Below are 22,737 nucleotides of genomic sequence, written 5' to 3'. Positions count from 1 at the left end.
AATTTCACTTACATAAGCACATTAATTTATTAGTATTAAACTAAAAATGCCTTATCTACTCAATGTGATTCCTCTGTCAAACTTAGCAGTTAGGTCACAAGTAAAATAGAAAAAAACAAATTCATAATTCATAGTAAAACATTGTATGACAAGATACATCATACATTGACACAATATTCGTCTACGGATTTAAAAGCAGTCTTAGCAGAACTTCCAGCGGTTACCACACTCATTACAGAGTACAAAAGTGGTCATAGGTTCATCAGAGCTTCTGGTCTGCAGCTGGTTGTAAGTACAATTCTTCTTTTTGCACTTACCACACTTAAGCATTTCAGTTTTGGTGCCTTGTACAGTGGCCAATTGAGCATCATCAATAGCTTCTTTAATGAATTTCTCTCTTAGTTTCTTCATTTCATCACTGGCCATTTCCTCCGGAGTCATCTTAGCTAACCGGGAAGCTGAAATGACACCATTGAGGAAGTTTGTGCGTAGGGTCGGGTTCTTAGGATCTTTTAGATTAGCTACTCTCGACCTCACTCTGTTTTTGTATCTCATATCTGTGTTCTTAAATTCACCATAAATACATTCTTCCAATTCTTCAGCAAGCTCTTCTGGGGTTCCACAAGAATTGGGATTTTCTCCGTCTACCTTAAGTGCACTAGTGAGCAGTTCCCTGCACTTGAGTCTTACAGCATCAGTTGTGTTTGACTGGGGTGGGAATGATTGTTGCAGTTTCTTGTCTTTTTCCTTGTCATCTTTCTTATCCTTGTCTTTCCCAGAATCTTTCTTAGACTTAGATGACCCTCCAGACTCCTTGGACGGAGTATTAGGCGCCGACAAGAACTTTTTCCAGTTTTTAATAAGCGTTTTACAGAGAGATATCACTTCCTCATCCTTACTTGACTTGCGTAGAGCATTAACAGTCATGCCTATCCTCGTTTTAGTCAGCACATCCAAGTTGATAGCCATGGTTTGCAGAGTTTTAAGCAACTCCAATGCTTCTTCTTGGCCCTATGAACAACAAAAGATCATTCATCAGTTCACTGTAATACAAGACTATAGTTGCAACCACCGCTTGCAAAGCTTCAACCGGTGTTTAGTAAACCTATAAATATCATTTTAATAAGTTACTCCGTTCTCTTAATGTAGAAAATTATAGGTAAGCGGCGTTCAAAGCTTTGTGACAAGCGTTGTTGTACGGAAATCTATATCCATTAATTTCTATCTATAAAACTAACCGTGCCATCATCCGATGTCATTTTGGTCAATTTCTTTTGTATTTTCATAACATCTTCTTCTACGCTCATTTTTACAGGTTTTAATTGAGAAATAGCTCTTCCCGCCTTTATTCAGCACACAAATCTTAAGAAAAATATTGATAAATCGACCACCACACCGATTTGGAGACTGAACCATAGACAATATTTATTTTTAGGATGGCTAAACCACAGATACTAAAAGATGCTGTCATAGATGGTAGGATCCTATAGATGTGCTACAAACGCGTACGTCCGTGAGCCGGTGAGGGACAGAACATACGCAATGAGATAATATAATATGATTGGTCGAGTTTATTACCATAAAGTCCATAAACCATACTAAATTTACGGCAGGGAACGAAAACTTGTAAGACTGTGACAAGGACAAACAATAATAACGCTTTCTCTGGTACTCCTACTGAAAGATACATAAGACTATCCCTTTCGGTTCAGTTAATACTAGATTTATGGATGGTATAGAAAGGACGCCGATCTCTTATGGTAGAATTGTTGCAAAAGTGACCGCTTTCAGCTTTAAATAATAGTTCCTAATCTCTCCGGTGGCGCTAGTTAAGCTCTGGGACATGAGTATAACATGAACCATATAAGGCAACAAATAACCCGACCAAATTACGTAGGTTGTTTTTGGTAGTATTTCGGTGTATGGTGGCGCCGCCTAATTACTGTTTTTTTAATGGACACTTTTCATACATAGAGATTTGGCTCCTTTATATAGTCTCCATGACTAGATTCAACCGTCAAGTATATTTATGCATATTTTACAGGATTTGTGAAGTTGAGATTGTAAAAAAATCGTGTTTACTAGTTTGTAATTTTTTGTAACGGCCTCTCCAAATGAAACGTTTACGATATATCGGCGCAACAGAGTCAGATGGAGCGGTAGGTAGTTAGAATGAGAACGTATCGCAGCAGAAGGTCTCTCCACACTCATGTGCGAAGCCACAAACGTAAAACCGTAACACACTACCGCAACGCACCGCAACCATGGAACAGATATCTCTTTCTCGCTCTCACTTACGGTGCGGCGCTCCGTGACCTTGGTGCGTTTCGATAGTGTGTTATGGCTATAAGTGTGGAGTCGAAAAAAATATGTTTCTAAAATTTATTAAAAATAGCCTTGATCTTATTTCTTTAGGCAACCCTATTTATTTATGTTCCAGCAAGTTCCAGGAACATATTTTCCTTTCATAAAATATAAAATATAAAGGCGTCCGTCGACGGATGAAACTTAAGGCTGGCGTCCACTAGACTCGCCGAGGCGAATCGAATCGCAATAATTCGCCTTCTATACATTTACTATGAATGGTAAATTCGATTCGACGCGCCGCGGCTCTTCGTCAATAGACGCAGTTTCATAGTAAATGTAAATAAGGCGAATTATTTCGATTCGCCTCGGCGAGCCTAGTGGACGCCAGCCTTAAGTTTCATCCGTAGACGCGTCGTTGAAGGTCGACCATATATAACGTATATCTTAGACCACTATTTTGTTGATTATAATTAGCTAAATCATTAATTTATATTTCACTAATATTACCCGCATTGCACCTTAACGTAGTATTTAGCCGCATTGTGATTTCTTGAATTACAATACAATTTTCTTGTAAAATGGAAAAACCGATGTTGAGATATTTTAAATATACTCCTCGCGTAATGTTTGTTTAATAGGTATGAAAAAGTCGGACCTGATCGATGAGTGTTCCTATGAAACACTTATTGTGGTTCCGGGGATTTTTAGGTATGTAGATACAGTAGGTAGTCGCCAACAGATATATCGGAGCGGCCAAGGTGTTCACAAATATCTGAACAAGGCCTCTATTATAAAGTCCATGTTCAGATATTTATATTTCTCATGCTCTGAAAGTGCATGGGCCATTGTTTATCTAATAGGTATGAAGTGTGCAGAAAGTGATAGGTTTCTGCTCTAGGGCGTTTTAGTTACGTTTTTTTTTGTTTTACGATAAGGGTATTAAATGGAATGGACTTTTATCTTAAAACTGTAAGCACCCTCAAGAAATAGGTACTATTAAAGTTTATACTTAGTCAGGTTTTTAGGGTTCCGTACCCAAAGGGTAAAAACGGGACCCCTATTACTAAGACTCCGCTGTCTGTCTGTCCGTCTGTCACCCGGCTGTATCTCATGAACCCTGATAGCTAGACAGTTGAAATTTTCACACAGGGGCTGTTAGCAGCCACTGGGTAGAAAGCGGCGCACACCTCTCGACACCACTGAGCCGCTCACACCGGTGTTGCTCTGTTGCTCCTGGTCGTCTTCACGACGGCAGTTTCAGGGGCCCATCTAGTCAGCGGCAAGTCACCACCTGCCTCGATAACGTGTGTTAGCATTGTTATGACAGGTGCCCGGATTTCTTTTCAATAGCCCAGTCTCATTGTCCACCCAAACTTCAATTCATAAACCGGTTATACTGTTCACTTTTTCTACAATAGTCCCAATGCCTGCTGCGACCGGTTCATGGGTATTGTTGCGCCTGTGAACGGGTTCCAGCAGGCGTTCTACATGACATTTAAACTCTCCAAAGGGCCTCTAGTGCCTCTACGTCTTGGATCTATATCCCCACGCAAGCCTATGAAAAAACCGGGATTTAAAGGCCCGTGAAATCCAAAATGGAGACACAAAATAATAATTCATTTATTTCAAGTAAGTTACACTCATAATGTGGTTAGTAAAACTTAATTCTAAATTATTTATTAGTATTTCTTAAAACCTAGGCATATATATATATATATATATATATCTATATCCATATTTGTACATCTATATCTATTTTATTTTCCCCTCACTAGCTCGGAAAGTTGTCTTTTATCCTTCAAAACAAGCGGGGAAAAACGCGTTTTATCCACTAGCGGGGAAAGTAATTTGACCTTGGACGGAGCGTGTTTAAGTAGCTTGACAGATAACAAAACGTAAATCGCTCATGATAATGGTTCGTTCGATATTAAATATCATTAAATAAATGGTTTGAGAATCTAATAAAAAATACCAAATTTAGCTTTATTTAATGATTTTAAGTCATAAACCATAAAATTCCATAAAAACGTTTGTTTTTTTTATAATGATGTTAAATATAATTGTGAAAGCACAAGTTCTTCTTCTTCTTCTTCTTTTAAAATTATGGCTTCAGCCCAGTGGGACTATTTCGCCAGTATCAAGGTATTGAGAGGTTTACAAACGACAAAATTGTACGGTTGTACAAGACAGTGTACGGTGATTTGTTAGCTCTTGTAAATCGATAGCTAGTCTTTACAAGAAGCACGTGGACTACCGGCCGTTGACTCCAAGATGGTGGTTAAACGCGCTTCAAAATTAATTCTCCATTCACTGCACACTACCACATTAGTTTACTGTATAATAAGCTATCGATATTACACTTTAAACAATATTAATAAGCAAAAAACAAAGTAATTAATCACGATGCTAACTATCAAGATGGCGCTCGAACCGGAAGTCCGAAAGCACAAGTTGAGTCGATGAAATTTCAAAACGCATCGTTGACATTTTATACGTCAGAAATGTCAACATTGTCAACAAGTTTTTTACTTAAAAACTTTTCTCACCGACTCGCGTAAAAATACACAACTTCCAGAGTTTTCTGTTATAATATCGTAAAAAATGAGTGATTCCAGTGATGAAGATGATCTAACGCCTGTGGATGTTGCACTTTCCTCGCTATAGTGAGAGGAAAAGTTTTGTGTTACACACGGGTGCAAATGTATTTTACTTCTCGTGTATTTCAATTCCACACTCGCGGGTGAAATACAAATTTGCACCCTTGTATAACAAATAACTATTTTCTGGTCAGCTGAGCACATGTAGCCGGCAGCATAGCCAATAGGGGGAGTCCAGCCTCTCGGCTGTCCCCATCATCTTTATGATGATGTTGGGGCTGGCGCGTATCCGGCGCACATAAGTATAGAGCAGAATATGGTTTTAGGGTTCCGTACCTCAAAAGGAAAAAAACGGAACCTTTATAGGATCACTTTTTTGTCCTACCGTCGGTCTGTATGTCTGTTACCCTTTATCTTGGGAACGCGTGGAGATATCGACTTGAAATTTAAACCATATACTTACGTCTATAGTCCCTTGAAACTGTAAAAAAATCAAACTTCTAAGTTAACGTAAAAAAAGATACGACCGTTTATGCCACAAAAAACGTATTTCGACACTTTCAAGGGAATCAAAATGTTTAGGGTATAATAATATTATACTTCCCGTTGACCTAGAATTATAAAATTTGGCAAGTAATAGGTATCGCCTTATACTATAAATATCTACTTAAAACTATAAATTTGTAAAACCAAGAAAAAAAAATACCTACGTTAAATTTATACGGAACCCTCGGTGGGCGAGTCCGATTCCCACTTGTCCGGTTTTTTTTATTTTTGTGACTATTAAGAGTATTAAGTAGCAGGAAAAAACGATTGTTTATTAATCAACAAATCGTGTAGGCACCTACTACTACTTAATACGTGCCTAGCAGGTTAGGTAGGTAGCTATACCTTGATGATGCATTACTTAATTATGAGAAATCCCTTGCCCTAAGCATAGAGTAACTTATACTAGAGCGGTACTGTCATAGTAAATTTTGTAACCCCAGTAAATTCACTGCCATCTGTCGACACACTTTAAAACTAAAAATAAATATTTATAAAAATACGATAAAATGTATTTAAATATGGATAAATGATTTTTTTATTTGCATTAATTATTTTTATATGATTTTGACCCATGTTCTTTCACTGGTATGCGTTAAAATTATAAATAACAAACGAAACAGTCAACGCCCTCTATACGAGTGTAGGCCAAAACTAGTGGCGCCATCTGATCGAGAATCAAATTTTCGTGATTTTCGAGGCACGTTTTTTTCTTAGACTGTATCCATCTATTACGGAGTTATATCTATCTTTGCCCTAAGCTTGCACAATAATTATTAACCATACCTTGCTCTACAGGTCAGGTGTACAAACCAGGAATCGTTACCGGTATAACTTAAAATCAAAATATCACGTAGCATTCGAAATATGTCCTTGATATTGTAGAATGGTATTTCGCTAAGGACAATGAGTTATCAGATCACCTAAATGAAATGGAAAAATATACATAAACCATAAACAACCGAGATACCGAAATTGAATACCGGTTAATTTGTATGAAAAATATATAATAAAAATAGCTAGTAGTTTTTAATAAATTATCAAGTAATTTCAATCCCGATTCGTATCCCTATTCATCCCACCATCCCTATATTCACCTCGGTTGACGGTACATATTTGTGTCGTGTTCCCATCGTCGTATCGAGAAGGTATATTTAAGCGGTCGGTTCCTATACGGGTGTTTGTTCAACCCTTAGCCATATTTTGCGAGGTAAATATATAAGTCATAGGTACTGATCGGCTTTTACTACCTATGGCAGCAATCCCGAAATAACGAAAAAACCGGCCAAGTGCGAGTCGGACTCGCGCACGAAGGTTTCCATTATCTATAAAAACGGCAACCGTCTTTTATCCTTTAAAACTAGCGGGGAAAAACGCATTTTATCCACTAGTGGGGAAAGTAATTTGACCTTGGATGGAGCGTGTTTAAGTAGCTTTTGACAGATAACAAAACGTAAATAATGGTGGTGGCTCATAATAATGGTTCGTTCGATATTAATTATTATTAAATAAATGATTTGAGAATTTAATAAAAAATACCAAATTTAGTTTTATTTAATGATTTTAAGTCTCCTTAAGCCACCTTAAATTCCCTAAGAAACATTTGTTTTTATAAATGATGTTAAATGTAATTCTGAACGCACAAGTTGAGTCGATGCAATTTCAAAACGCACTGTTAGAAATGTGAAATGTCAACATTGTCAACAAAAATTTTCTCGCCGACTCCGACACGTAAAAATACACAACTTCCAGAGTTTTCTGTTATAATATCGTATTATCGTAAAAAAAAATAGTGATTCCAGTGATGAAGATGATCTAACGTCTGTGGATGTTGCACTTTCCTCGCTATAGTCAGGGGAAAAGTTTTGTGTTACTCACGGGTGCAAATGTATTTTACTTCTCGTGTGTTGAAACCACTCGCTACGCTCAGGATTCTTTTTTAGAACCACTCGCTTCGCTCGTGGTTCAACTATAGAATCCTTTCGCTTGCTCGTGTTTCAATTCCACACTCGCGGGTAAAATACAACTTTGCACCCTTGTATAACAAATAACTATTCTTGTATGGGAGCCCCCTTAAATATATATTTTATTCTGATTTTTAGTATTCGTTGTTCTTCTAGCGGCAACAGAAATACATTAATCTGTGAAAATTTCAACTGTCTAACTATCACGGTTCATGAGATACAGCCTGGTGACAGACGGACAGACAGACAGAGGAGTCTTAGTAATAGGGTCCCGTTTTACCCTTTGAGTACCTACGGAACCCTAAAAAGTGACGGTTCCATACATTTTGGGTGATTAAATTTCGATGTTTATGTCGATTTGTTGGTTGTCTATTGACACTTCTAACTGAACTAAATGATTCGTTATACAACTATCCGGTGAACTATAATATTCATATTTAATTATAAATATTATAATATATCTTGTAAGTCTAAGGAGAGACTTCGCCTCCTTATGCGTGTTCTACCGCTTGTACAATGGGCTGTGCTGGAAGAACTGTTTGACATGATGCCAATGGCCGCTTTCTATCACCGCACCGCTCGCCATCGGCAGGGTGTTCATCCTCACACCCTAGCACCTAAATGGTCGCGTTCGCGTACTGTGCGGTTTAAGAGGAATTTCCTCCCGCGTATGCTTCGGCTGTGGAATGAGCTCCCTGCCGAGGTTTTCACGAGGGGCTACAGTAAGGGGTTGTAATATTTCCGGTGTTGCAGGCGTCCATAGGGTACGGTAACTGCTTACCATCAGGCGGGCCGTATGCTTGATTGCCACCGACGTGGTATAAAAAAAAATACAACACTTACTCACCGTATGTATAGGACAAACATCATCAACGCGCCCGCTCTAAAGCATGTTGCTGCACTTCAATTTTTTAAGTTTTCAATACGTATGATTTATTACTAGCATTACTAGGTATGTACCGTAAATTTTATTGCACAAAATATAAAAATGTATAAATGACGCCCTCAATGCCAAGTGGCATTCTCTACCATTGTACCAGTCAATAATAGAGCCAAACAGAGATATACGTACAAATGGTGCAAAGAAAAAAGATGATCGAACAATTACAACATTTGAACTAAATAATAAGACCCCAGCGAGGGAAAGATTCCGCAAGTTAAACCTCGAATTCATAAAGCTGTATCTTGAGGTTTCAATTCAAGTCATGACAAATGAACAAACTTTCCTGCCGAGTGAAACAAAAAAATGTTTTCCCCTCACTAGCTCGGAAAGTTGTCTTTTATCCTTTAAAACAAGCGGGGAAAAACGCATTTTATCCACTAGTGGGGAAAGTAATTTGACCTTGGATGGAGCGTGTTTAAGTAGCTTGACAGATAACAAAACGTAAAACGCTCATAATAATGATTCGTTTGATATTAATTATCATTAAACAAATGGTTTGAGAATCTAATAAAAAATACCAAATTTAGCTTTTTTAATGATTTTATGTCATAAACCTTAAAGTTCCAAAAGAAACGTTTGTTTTTTAATAATGATGTTAAATATAATTCTGAACGCACAAGTTGAGTCGATGCAATTTCAAAACGCATCATTGACATTTCATACGTCAGAAATGTCAACATTGTCAACAAAATTTTTACTTAAAAACTTCTCACGTAAAAATACAGAATTTCCAGAGTTTTTTGTTATAATATCGTAAAAAAATGAGTGATTTCAGTGATGAAGATGATCTAACGCCTGTGGATGTTGCACTTTCCTCGCTATAGTGAGGTGAAAAGTTTTGTGTTACACACGGGTGCAAATGTATTTTACTTCTCGTGTGTTGAAACACTTGCTACGCTCAGGATTCTATTTTAGAACCACTCGCTTCGCTCGTGGTTCAACTATAGAATCCTTTCGCTTGCTCGTGTTTCAATTCCACACTCGCGGGTAAAATACAACTTTGCACCCTTGTATAACAAATAACTATTTCACCACGCCAGGTGGTTAAAGGCTCTCTTGATTGTTCAAAAACTGATGGGAAAATTGCTTTTCATCCGCGTGGCAAAGTAATTTAATCTGGTGCAAATTTTGAGTTGTTTCCTTATGTTGGCTGGTACGATTCACTTTTAAATTATGATTTTGAATGATAAATATGTAATAACGTTCATTTGGATTTGATTTTGTTTGATATTTTACAGTTAGTATTTTCCTTGCGTTGGTGTGGTGAAAAATTTTGTGTTTCACTTGGTGGCAAAATTTGTTGAACCCTCGCAACGCTCAAGATTCCACTTTTCAAACCACTCGCTACGCTCGTGGTTCAACTTTAGAATATTTCGCTTGCTCGGGTATCAATATTAGCACGAGAGGTTAAACAACTACTTTGCCCCCTTGTAAAACAAATAACTATTACCTCACGAGCGCGAGGAATCTTAACCGTAAAATAAGTAATCTATATAGTCCAAATTCATTCATCAATTATTTATGATTCAAAGTTCAAAGGTGAACTTTATTTACCAAGTAACGTGAAGAAGCTACTCAAAATATACATTAAATTACCTACTTTGCATTCTCGAGGATAAAATGCAGCTTTGCCCACTGTTTTCAAAGAATAAAGAGAGAGAGATTGATACCCGAGCAAGCGAAATATCTATTGGCATAATATCCAAAACTGCTTGTTTATTGGAATTTGTAGACATTGGATATTATATTGTACCGGACCAATCCCAATAAGGCCTAGTTTCCCAGGCCGATCCCGAAAAGGTTAGACGGAAGTCATTTTCGTAAAAACTAGTGCCTGTGCCAACTTTTGCTAGATTGCCGACCGGACCCCAGCCGCCTCTTTTAAATAAATGTCGGGAGGACGCTAGGAATATGACAATGATGAGACAGGGATCATAGGATAATGAAATTGAAAAAGCTAGGGATTTATTTGCATGTGTCATCTGTGGCCTTTAGCCCTCCCAGCTCAGCCGAAGAGCCGATATATACCGCGGCGGCGGCGAGGTCGCGACACTCGCTCGACAGTCGACACCACCAGCCTCAGTGCGGCCGCTCTACGAGTACTACACTACGCTAACTGCTCGAGGTAAACAAACTTGACACTACAAACTTATTTATTGTGAAATTACAATTAAGACAGACAAAAGAAAATAAATTAATATTTTTAATTTGATATTAAAACATTATAAATAAAGTAATTTAAATTTAAAAACGGATTAGATTATCGTGTACCCATAATGAATTTAAAAACTATCTTAGCATATTTAGGTAAGTACTTAATTGTAGGTAAACAAACAGTCCTAGTTAGAGTTTGTGAGTTGCAAGTTGTTCAGGAGTTAATCATATTCCTACATGAATATAATTTTGCAATGGATCTGAGATTTGCATTGATTAATGTACATATTTTAATCTTAATGCGAGTTTCCTGCTAAGGCAATCGTACCTTAACAGTACTTCCTAAAGTACTCAATACCATTCATAAACAAATAATTATGCAAATGATTTTTCTTACTAAGGCCGGTTGTATACCAAGCGTTCTGTAATCGTAATTAATTACATTCGCTTAAATTGTATTGTATTTACATACTTGTGAAATTGCCATATACCTATATTTACCGATTTGTATGAGATCTACGACCTACGTTAAGTTAATCATAATCAGTAAGTTATCATTGACGTATATCTGAGGACGGGCCTTACGGGCACTAAGAATGGTGCTAGATCAGCGGTGTGCCTCACAAATTCGAGCCAATCGTGCTATCTAATAACGCGCGTAGCGGGCGCTAATTTCGACCAATCGCGCGCGTGATGCGAACTCATCAACCAATCGCGTTATAGCTGTGGCAAACCAATGTACTGGCCCCATTCTTATTGTCAATGGTTGTCCGTAAAGCCCGTCCTGTAAGTTATACTTTATGGTTGGTACATAACCGGCTCTAAATAATACAAGCTTATTAAGTTACTATCTATTCGATCAAAATTTGAATTTTAAGTAAGCTTAAATAACATGTTTAGAACGGCGACGCTATTTATGTAAAATTTTCTTTAATTGAACTTCGTGAAAAAGTATTAATCACTTTTATTATTTATACATACGCCTTAATGCCAAGTGCAAAGGTTTGTCAATACGTTAACATTACAACATATATAGAACCTGTCGCCTAAACGAGTAAGTAGCTTTACGAGAACTTGAGATCTGAAGAACAGAAAGGACCGTGACCCGCTTTCATACATATAGATTGATTTAATATATTCAAATATTGTTAGTGATATTTATTTTATTTTTGACTTTTAATAGGTACTTAGTTTATACCAAAGATTGACATAACTCCGTAATAGATGGATACAGTCTAAGGAAAAAACGTGCCTCGAAAATCACGAAAATTTGATTCTCGATCAGATGGCGCCACTAGTTTTGGCCTACACTCGTATAGAGGGCGTTGACTGTTTCGTTTGTTATTTATAATTTTAACGCATACCAGTGAAAGAACATGGGTCAATATCATATAAAAATAATTAATGCAAATAAAAAAATCATTTATCCATATTTAAATACATTTTATCGTATTTTTATAAATATTTATTTTTAGCTTTAAAGTGTGTCGACAGATGGCAGTGAATTTACTGGGGTTACAAAATTTACTATGACAGTACCGCTCTAGTATAAGTTACTCTATGGTTTATACGATTAAGCCTCGCCGCCTTATGCTAAGCGGACACTGTAGCATGTAAACTCTTGCAACTCGAAATAACAAGTATAAATAGCGGTACTTACTTAATAATCTACGCGGTTTATGGATTGGAATCAAAAAAGAAACAAAAACCGGCCAAGTGCGAGTCGGACTCGCACATGAAGGGTTCCGTACAAACCATTACGCAAAAAACGGCAAAAAAATCACGTTTGTTGTATGGGAGCCCCACTTAAATATTTATTTTATTCTGTTTATAGTATTTGTTGTTATAGCGGCAACAGAAATACATCATCTATGAAAATTTCAACTGTCAGCTATCACGGTTCATGAGATACAGCCTGGTGACAGACGGCTCTCTCTCACTCGGTCGGATTCGGTCGGTCGGTGGTGACTCTCTTATTACCCACTCGTCATGAGCAATTAGTAAGTTAGTTTTTCTGGCCAATTCGACATCCAAAGTGCCTATTTTGCCTATGTAGACCTTGTGATGTTATCTACCATAACAGCGTTCTAAAAATTGTTCTTCTAATCAGGATATCAAAGATGTGGCTCTCTTACGTGTTGGTGGCTGTCTCCGTGGCGGCGTACGCGGACGCGTACTCCAGCGGCGCCCCCGAAGGCGCCTGTAAGGACATGATCCCGCGGCACCCAGTGTCGCCGCAGAAGTCCCCGGCTCCGTACACCATCACCACCAGCACTAAGGTAAACATAGCTATTTTATAGTGTAATCTAGTGTAATTGGTATAATTGCAACCTTCCGACTTAACAATGTGCAATATTAGAAAACTCGGAAATACCTACTTATAATTATAAATTACAAAAAAACATTAATTGCAATCAATCAAATATTCCGCTAACATTTTTAAAATGCCTATGTAGAACAACATTCACTTATAATTGGGTTGTTGCGATGTAGAAAACACCAAAAAGTTAGGTACCTTGTGAAGCCATCGCGATGACCACTAACTTTAACTTGAACCTCAGTTCCGCTCGTTTCATTTACTAATCCCGCTAGGTATATCGCAGAGCTCCATATAAACAAAGCATTGTATTTTCGAACCAAAATATACTTTATATAATATGCTGTGTATGCTGTTCAAATACAACACTGACAAGAAGTTAAAAGTTACTTAATTGACATTGACACTTGATTTCTGCCGTCAAATCAGTGACAAAATTATAAAAGAGGATGATAAAAAAAGTCTCCGTTCGTATTGGTCCCGAATATGTCCCCCGATTGAATTTTCGTCGGTTTGGAGCTCTTTAAAATACTATCTCCATAAGCGCTAAGTATCGGGGTCTACATTCATCTAAGACATTCGTTGAAGACCATTTGAATTTAATGGTCTCGTATCGTTTGAATAATACGAGTACCTAGTAGCTATACGATAGGTATGCATGTAACAAAACAAATGTAAAAGCTGTGCTCAAGTCTAATTCAAATATGTAAGTGCCTAGAGAAGCCGATACTTACTAAAGTAGGTATATACTGTCATTATGTAGGCATTTATTCACGTAGGCAACAATTTAAGCTATAGCTTAAATATATTTAGGTACGAGATTCGAGTTACGACGCACTAGGTTTGTATTAAAATCTTTATCAGCTCTACATTATGATCGAATAAGATTGTAAATTTTCTTAAACAATTTTATGGTCTCCGTGAATATTATTATTGTGGTGGCTGATAAAAATTGCTTAATTTCATTGAATAGATACACGATGCGATGACTATACCAAAATGCTTGTATTTTTTTTTCTGTCGGGAACGATCTAGATAATATAGGAGTCTACAAACAATCGCATACCCATAGTAAATGTAGTTGTCGAGTGGTAAATATTGTATTTGACCGGTATGAAAGATTACTTAGGTACCAAAATTACAAAATTGACAAATCAGGGGACTGCATTCAAATTAGAGCACAGTACATTACCACCTGGAATCTGCGCAGCCGACCATCTTATTTTTAACGGAGAGACAGATATCCTGCCCGGCGGACATTTCATACCTATTATACCCCGGCTATACACTTGAACACAAGTTGTTGTTTAACCGCTCGAGCTAATATTGATACCCGAGCAAGCGAAACATTCCAAAATTGAACCACGAGCGGAGCGAGTGGTTCGAAAAGTGGAATCTAGAGCGTTGCGAGTGCGAGGGTTTCAAAACATGAGGGTTAAACAAATTTTGCCACCTAGTGAAACACAAAATTATTCACCACACCAACCCGAAGAAAATGTTAACTAAGATATCAAACAAAATCAGATCCAAATGAACGTCAATAAATATTTATCAATCAAAATCATCAAGGAAACAACTGAAAATTTATTTGCATCTGATTACTTTGCCCCACATGTGGATAATAGAATGCAACTTTCTCATCAGTTTTTGAACAATCAAGAGAGCCTTTACCAGCTGGCGTGGTAAAAAATATATTTGTATCGTATCATATATTGAACTCTATCAACAGGTGGTAAAAGCCGGCACCCCCATGGAGGTGGTGATCACGGGCAAGGGCCCCAACAACACCATGCGCGGGCTGCTGCTGCAGGCGCGCAAGGGAGACGAGATCGTGGGCAAGTTCACCCTCAAGCCCAACGACCGCTTCGCGCAGCTCATGAACTGCGGCCAGCCAGGAGTAAGTGAAATGTTTATAGTAAGGTTGTTATAGCTGACACCCGTGAAAATGATCGCGGGCATGGGACAAGTACCAAACGAAACGTCTCGGAAACGTCCGTATCATGTCATTGATGTCATGTCATGTTCAGTTAACCTTAGTACTTTTTGTACTGAGACTGACTGAAACAGCATTTTAACACGTTCATGCATTTCCGTGAAAATACGATGGTAAAGAATTATTCCCTACACCTGTACCTTTATTAATGCTTATCAGTCTACTAGAGTAAAGATAATGACTGTTTCTTTTATTAATAACTATTTAAATTATGGGAAGTTGAAACCCAGTATTAGAAATGTGTAATGTACCCCGTACCACATAGGTGACTAACGACTATGTTCACCCATGCCATGTTTCTAAGGTCTTAAGCAGTCCACCTATAGCTCAACAACGAGTTTTATCCATAAAAAACCTGCATAATACAATCTCTAGGTTAAGTGAGTTACCTTGGTAACTATACGCCATTTGACTGTTCATATCAAACGTATAATTCAGGAACTTCCTTAAAAAGCGCTATTATGTTGCAAGGTAACAAAAAATGCCATTGTTAGTGAAGTCTGTTGAGATTGGTTTAAAAACAAGAAGCGACATACTTAATATTAATCATATGTCGTAAACATGACAAAAGTTCCCATGAAACACACCTGAAACATTGATGTAGGAACTTTTTAGGTACTTATGTAACACTCGTAAATGACCACTGGTATGTAGGTATTACATCGACACTTATTCAAGTCCCTTTCGAAATGGGGCCAGTGTATATAGGTACTATTACTACCACGGATTTCCGATGCCGGACCGGGCCGGGTTGAGTTTCCTGTTTCACAAAATATCAGAACATCGTTAACAATAAAATGTAAAAAAATATATATATATAACTACAATGGCTGGATTTATTGATCAACAGTTTTGACTTTAAAATGTTGAAAAATAATTACGGTCACAGTTGAAGAGTTGGTACATAAAATAATACCTCTACATCCTTTCCGTTCAACCTGTGCAATTAATGTGCAACCTGTGTATAGGTACTTATTGGAGAGTAGAGCGTTTAGTTAGAAAGGTGCTTATGTATTTGTGACTTTTGAACACGTACCATATTTTGATTCGTATCGTCTGTTACACAAGTACCTTGAGTAGGTTAAAGAAATGATTTTCGGTTTTATTTGATTTGAGTACTTAAAAACTATGGATTAAGCCAACGAATTTTGCGATTAATAAAATATTTACTAGGATCGATACCCGTACAGAAGGCAAAGTAGTATAGTATGAACTATGGATTTCATAACACCAGCTTGTTTCCTCAAGGCTATGGTTTGTATTGCAAGAGGTCGCATCGTCTGGTCTGTGATTAATGATAGCACTATTCTCTTATACGTATATTTATCATGCAAATTATCTTAGTTACCCACGTTCGAAATGTTAATAGGACCCTTTTTAATAAAATAATATAATAAAAACTTAGGTAGATAGTACAGGCAACCGCAAGTAGCTTAGAAAACAAATGCTGAAATTAATTTAGTTGCACGACTCTTATCTATCTGAAAACCATTTCATGTTAGATCATTTAGTTTAGACCATGGTACCTACCTACCTACCATGGTACCTATACCAGTGATAGCGCAAAAACCCTTACGCGACCGCTTTTTGCTCATATCTGTCGTAGTGAGTTGAGATAAAAAAGTACAGTAAGAAACGAGCGTAAATAAAAAGTAAAGATATTTTTCTCTGATCAATTAATTTATTCAGTCAGTAGTTTTTGTTTAAATCAATCAAATGCAGCAAAAAATAAAGCTTTAAAATTATGTTAATGACGATTAAGTAGGTACCTATATGGTATTAAGGATGCCTCACGTTAGACCGGGGCGGGCCGGAGCGATCCGACACAGGGGCTATCAGGAGCGCCACCGTCGCCGGGGCGTTCCGGGGCCGGGGCGTCAGGGCCACCCGACACTAGTTGTATATCCGAGCAACGGACTGTTTATGACAAATGTCACAAATAATTGTTTGCTGATAGTGATAACTAGGAGAAAAAATGGAAAGGCCGAATAAAATTAAAATTTTGTCCCTTGCTGCCGTAACGGCAGATGTTTAATAAAAATTACGTAAAGAAGTAAAGGACGGCGGCGTCTACAAACATTTACCTCTATTAACAGAAATTAATAGGTACTAGGTATGAGTAGGTACGCACTGTAATTAGAGGTCCCGTAATAATAGTGCGTGAGAAGCTGCATATTAAGTAATTTACAATTTATGCCAAATGCAGCATGCCATAGCGTAAAGACACTTAGACAGGGCTAGTTGCCTTGACCACAAGTTCCGAACTGCCTTCCGTTCATACCACTCACTTGTTACGGCTGTATATATACCTATAAGAGAGGTGCATACAGACACAGATTTGTAAATCTATATCTAGGAAGTAGCACTTGCTGATCGGTAGAGGTTAAGTAGGTACTTGATTGTCCGATTATTAATTGTGCAAAGTAAAAAAAAAAAATGATCATATGAAATTTAAACATGTTACTTACCTGATTTAATTTTGTGTGTGTGTGTGTGTGTGTGTGAGACTTAATGAAAAACCTTCATTCTCGATAAATAAAAGTTCATTAAATAAATTACAAGCTAAGTAGTAAGACTAATAAGTATTGCGCAACGTGGGCTAAATTTAGTTTTAGAATAGGTATCATTAGGGGAACCAAGCAATTCATCAATCATTGGGGGCAATTGTTAATACAGCTTTCAATTAAGAAGCCTCTCATAGCAGCTTACACCTCTATCATCGCATGTCGATTGTTAGATTTTCTGACTTCATAACTGTATGAAGAAAGAGAAGTGTTCACGCTCTACCACTCGCTAAACAAATAAGTTGACATTCCTGGTCTGGTAAATTCATCATCATCTTCCTTACGTTGTTCATCAGCTTTTTGTCACGGCCCATGAGAGCCAACTAGTCTCAAGCCTGATCTGGATATTAATACTCTGTATTGTTTCAGAACGCCGTGAGCCACAAGAAACACGACGAGAAGGACGACCAGCACACCGTCACCTACACCTGGACGCCACCGGCTGGCTTCAATAACGAGATCAAATTCAGGTAATACCTACCTTCAATGTGGAGTAATCCAAACTTAACACGGCTTATACACGACGTGGTTCGTCCCATAGTAAAAGTTAATTGCTCAGTATGATCCCAAAATTTCCCTGGCAACGGGAATGCACTTATGTTTTAGCCACCCAGTATAGGTAGATACAATTTGTATTATCCCGTATGTATACTTATAGAAGTTAATTCGCTTCAAAGTAAAGCAAAGTGGACGATGACTTGCAAATTTTGCAATAGATAATAGTAGGTATTTAATAACAACAATCGTACGTATTACTAATATGCAATCAGCGAGAAAAAACTACCTACAAAACAATATATTCAGCATTTGTTGTGTTTCATTTTCCTTGTAACTGTTGGTATTTCCAACAGCACTCTTAGTGGGGTTTAGTGCAACGTACAGTGAAATGTAAAAGTTCACGGACATGTTAGTAATGGAATTCATTCATAAATTGGCCATGCACTTTTGCAGCTAGGTGTACATTTGCTTAGCAACAACCTTGTGAAAGCATAGAAACAAAATTTATGTTGTATATTAGGTATCTAGGTACTAATGCCCTTAGCCAATTGAATAAATTTAATATCCTATCGTCACGCGACTTTAATGTTTGTTTGAGTAACACGCTTTGACTTAAAAAAAAATTGATATTGGCGCATTTAGAGTACATATTTACATCTTACTATTCCTACAGTGCACGTATAAACATTGCAGATGAGTAGATTTTGTTACATCAATCACAATCGGATTAGATACATTAAGATGATGTCTACATACATACCTAATGAAAGTGAAACACTTTTTTTGTAAAATACATCGGTATTGTAACTGATATGGCTATTAGTTATAAGATATAAATGGTAAATTATAAGTTATAGATTATAACATTTTACGACTAAGGAGAACTCATTACTAAATTTGTTTTTTTTTTGTTATAGGGCGACTATCGCATACAACGGAGCCGTGTTCTGGGTGGGAGTCGAATCGGCCCCCGTTAAAGTTACTGCTTAAGTTATAGTACTATTAGTACCTATGTTTTAAGTACAAGTATTATGCTTTTAATGTCCCTAAGCCAATTTATAGTTATTAAAAATTGTATGTTTGAACATTGCCAAAATACTTAAAACATGTGAAATGCGTTACCTTTATTTAATAGATCTGTAAATAGACACAGGTACCTACATTTTTATTGCTACATCCATGTACAAAATACATTTATTTACTATAATATGAGTTTCAATGCAGAAAGTGACACCCCTTAACCCAGTGGTTCCCAAAGCTGACTGGGCTCCGACCCACCTACCTAACAAAAACTGCCAAATTCGGGACCCACCTCTTGGCCGTCTTATTAAATAGGGAACATAAAATATTATTAGTACCGGCTGTTAACCCGATCAGTCGGCATGTCGTCTTATGTTTCAGGGGAGCGATTTTTAGGGTTTCGTACCCAAAAGGTAAAAACAGGACCCTATTACTAAGACTCCACTGTCAGTCTTTCTGTCACCAGGCTGTATCTCATAAACCGTGATAGCTAGACAGTTGAAATTTTCACAGATGATTTATTTCTGTTGCCGCTATAACAACAAATACTCAAAAGTACGGAACCGTCGGTGGGCGCGTCCGACTCGCACTTGTCCGGTTTTCGTTGAATTTCGAGTGCTCGATTTCGTGTAGCTCCCTTCAATACTATTTTCACTACTAGGCATTAAAATTTTATTAATAGAATTGCTAACAAGTGGTCAAGACCACTAGGTTCCTAATTTATATCGCTCGTATTTCAAAAATTCCGTAAACCACAGATTTTGTAGTGACGAAATCAAGCGCTTGAAATTCTCGCCCTCCGCCGGGGCCCACTCAAATTTCACTTTCGCTACCCATAGTTTGGGAAATGCTGCCTTAACCTATTTTTATCGAAATAAAAATTTGCCATACCAGTTGGTATTAAGACTGCGTCGACCTGCGTTGATCTTGATTACTTAGGTACTGTAAAAATCATATAAATGATTATTTGTATTCATAAAAACAGTCGGTGACGAAAGAAAAAGCCAAAGAGTAAAGTATATTAGGGTAGAAAATCCAAAAAATTCAAATGAGAAATGAGATTGTACAAAAATACGCTTGTTAGTATGACAGATTTAGAGTCTGTATTCCTATTCTGGTAAGTAGGAACTTAATTATTTTCGTAGTGCAGTGCAGTCGTTAAGTCGAGAAAAACAATAATTTTGCGCTGACTAAATCTTGGGCATCTACTAGACTAGAATGAAGAATTATGAAGATTAAAATAAAATACGTATAAGAATTTTAACAAATCCTTTATTTCAAAAATGTAGCACCTAGAATTTTTGTCTGAGATCTTTTCCGCGTACAAACTCCGAGTCTTTTAGAAAACGTAGTAACTGAAAATAAGTTATAAAATGGTCATAATGAATGGCTACAAGTCAGACAAGATATGCAATGATATTCACATTTCACATACTACAGACACACCTAATGATTATTTGGACAAGCTTAGTACTTAGCAAAATTCACTCTCCAGGCATACTTTTAACATTTTATTGATCCTAAATGTTAACATGGATCAATGGATAGTAATAGTACACAGTTTGTTACGCAACTAATGCAAGCAGATTTGAGTAAGACTGTGGTATTTCTATTTCTTTGAAAACACTCTTTAAGTATTAATTATATGGACAACATTACTACTAGAAATATGTTGTGTAAATCAACTCATGATAGTGGAAGATGATATGAGATGCTACACACAGATTCATTTGAATAAGCATAGGTAGTGCATACACATTCTTATGAGCAATATAGTTTTATCATTAATATATGAACACTACTTTTTAAATGTTTGCTTCTTAATATACCTATCTAAACAGCATAAGGTAATGTTTTGTGTAATAATGTTATAAATATTTGAAGATGTCTACTGCCAGTTCATATATGATAAAAAAATCAGTGACAAAATTATTCCAATTAATTATACAATAACAAAGAAAACTAAAGATTTGATTAACAAAATTTAGGATAGATTTAAATCATTATCAGTTATTGTCATTAATCAATTACTTGTTATCCATTATTTAACTCAACTTACAAGATGTGTCACCTTCAAACTATCACTAATGTAAGTTGTGGGCAGCACAGATTTCAAGAGGCACCTACATGAAATACTAAGTATATCAATTCTTTTATGAACCTATCCAAGGAAAATAATTAAGATTCATAGTGCTCAGTCTATATTTCCAACATGAACCTAAACTAATTAATGATTACATCATAATAGGCAACATAAATATAAGTTTAATACAAATTCATATAAAGGCAAGAAGACAAAGCATTATAAATATGGAATTAAAGTTATGATTTGGTCTAACTTAAATGCACCACTTTCAGATATTTCATACCTAAACATTTAACATCACAGTTAATACTGAGTAAAATTATAAATAATAAATAGTAATTAGACAAAGTCATGGTATCATTGGCTCTGTATAAAGTAGTCCTGTCGCTTGAGCTGCCGGTACAGGGAGATGTACTTCCCGGCTGCAGAGGTTCTAGGGACCACATATTGTTTGCAGAAGAGTTTGGGGTCTCGTGCTTTGTCAGAGAGTTCTCCACAGTCCAGAGCCCTTAAGAAAGCCAGTACAAATGTAAAGCAATTGTGTCTTTCCTCATTATATCTATCCGCTTCCCAAAGTGGACTGAGGCTCACCTAGAACAGAAAATAATAATTAGAAAATGATAAAACATCTTTGATATAAATTTATGAGTAATTTTCCATGCAGTTACCTTTAAAAGTACACTATCCCAAATCTCATTCCATAATTCATCAAACTGTTCTAATAGGAGGCACTGGTCCCAGTCAGAGCTTGCATCACAAGTGCTCCATTTTTTGGTCAAAGTGTCCACACCGTTTACACCACCTTCACTGAACTCCACAACACACCCATGCGAGTTAGTCACCCCTATGTGCAAGTCTTTGGAGTTGTAATAGTCGCTGAAAAATGAACGGCTATGTAAGCGACGTTAAACGGAATTTCGTGACTCATTTTAACTACCTTTGAATTGAGATTGACACTTGAATAAACAAAGAAAAAATGCATTTGTTAACTTACTTGAGAAAATCTCCATGAGTAGGCTTCATGACTATAGCTCTCGGGTGCTGAGATGCCTTGACGAAGGGATATGGTACCCTGAAAGCGAAACTTGGTGCTTAGCAACCTGTGCCAATTAGCCATCGATTTCATCAGTCACGACAACTCTCAGTACACTTACCTGAATGGTAACAAATTGTAGTCATATCGGTCTAGTTTCTGCTCACATACCGGACATTGTTCCGGAATAATTGTGCAGAAAACTTTGTGGGCACAATGGTGGAAACAAAGGATCCCCGGATCCATCTTTCACAACCGAATCTAAAAGTATATTCAATGAAACCGTAACTATTTATGGTCTCCAGTTGATCGTGAATAAGTAAAGACCGCTTGGCCAAAAGAAAACTATAAATTATAGCTGATTAAATGATCAAGGAAGCAAAATATTCGATGTAACACTTTCCACAATTCACATTTTGCACTTTTTCTTTTCTGTCATTCCGTCAATGGCATGCATAGATAAGAAATTATTCTAATGATTTTTGACATTTAGAAAAATCCTCACTTGTGCAGTGGTGTACACCACGCTTTTTAATTTTTGTCATATTGGCAGCCCTGTTTGTATTTAAAAAATAAATAAGATTAGTCTATGCTTAAATTAATTAAAAAAAATACCCCGGGATATTTAAATATTATATGCCGTTGTTTTTTAATTTGGTTATTTATTGAATTAATTGTTAAACGTATTAGTTTATTACCAAGAAAAAAGACAGCA

The 22,737-nt window shown here is 36.8% G+C and overlaps 3 protein-coding genes across 3 annotated transcripts; 1 reads left to right on the top strand and 2 right to left on the bottom strand.

The window, feature by feature from the left end:
- Positions 1-2: 2 nt before the first annotated feature.
- On the bottom strand, positions 3-1,424 carry LOC134740552 (transcription elongation factor S-II). The gene is made up of 2 exons (XM_063673068.1): positions 1,239-1,424; positions 3-1,011 (listed from the first exon to the last, which is right to left on the bottom strand). Exons 1-2 carry the CDS (start codon positions 1,305-1,307, stop codon positions 202-204), a joined length of 879 nt encoding a protein of 292 aa, XP_063529138.1. The 5' UTR covers positions 1,308-1,424; the 3' UTR covers positions 3-201.
- An 11,175-nt stretch (positions 1,425-12,599) lies between these two features.
- Positions 12,600-18,968, top strand: LOC134741146 (putative defense protein Hdd11). Its single transcript, XM_063673917.1, has 4 exons — positions 12,600-12,790; positions 14,558-14,725; positions 17,755-17,855; positions 18,801-18,968. Exons 1-4 carry the CDS (start codon positions 12,632-12,634, stop codon positions 18,871-18,873), a joined length of 501 nt encoding a protein of 166 aa, XP_063529987.1. The 5' UTR covers positions 12,600-12,631; the 3' UTR covers positions 18,874-18,968.
- Positions 18,969-20,161: 1,193 nt separating this feature from the next.
- On the bottom strand, positions 20,162-22,458 carry LOC134740551 (MKRN2 opposite strand protein). The gene is made up of 4 exons (XM_063673067.1): positions 22,144-22,458; positions 21,984-22,061; positions 21,658-21,865; positions 20,162-21,580 (listed from the first exon to the last, which is right to left on the bottom strand). The coding sequence occupies exons 1-4, from the start codon at positions 22,266-22,268 to the stop codon at positions 21,347-21,349; spliced, it is 645 nt and encodes a 214-aa protein (XP_063529137.1). The 5' UTR covers positions 22,269-22,458; the 3' UTR covers positions 20,162-21,346.
- Positions 22,459-22,737: the final 279 nt, after the last annotated feature.

The sequence above is a fragment of the Cydia strobilella genome, chromosome 4 (genome assembly GCF_947568885.1).
Source record: "Cydia strobilella chromosome 4, ilCydStro3.1, whole genome shotgun sequence".
Classification (NCBI taxonomy): Eukaryota; Metazoa; Arthropoda; class Insecta; order Lepidoptera; family Tortricidae; genus Cydia; species Cydia strobilella.
Note: the sequence above shows the minus strand (reverse complement) of the source record. Positions and strands in the feature narration are given on the sequence as shown.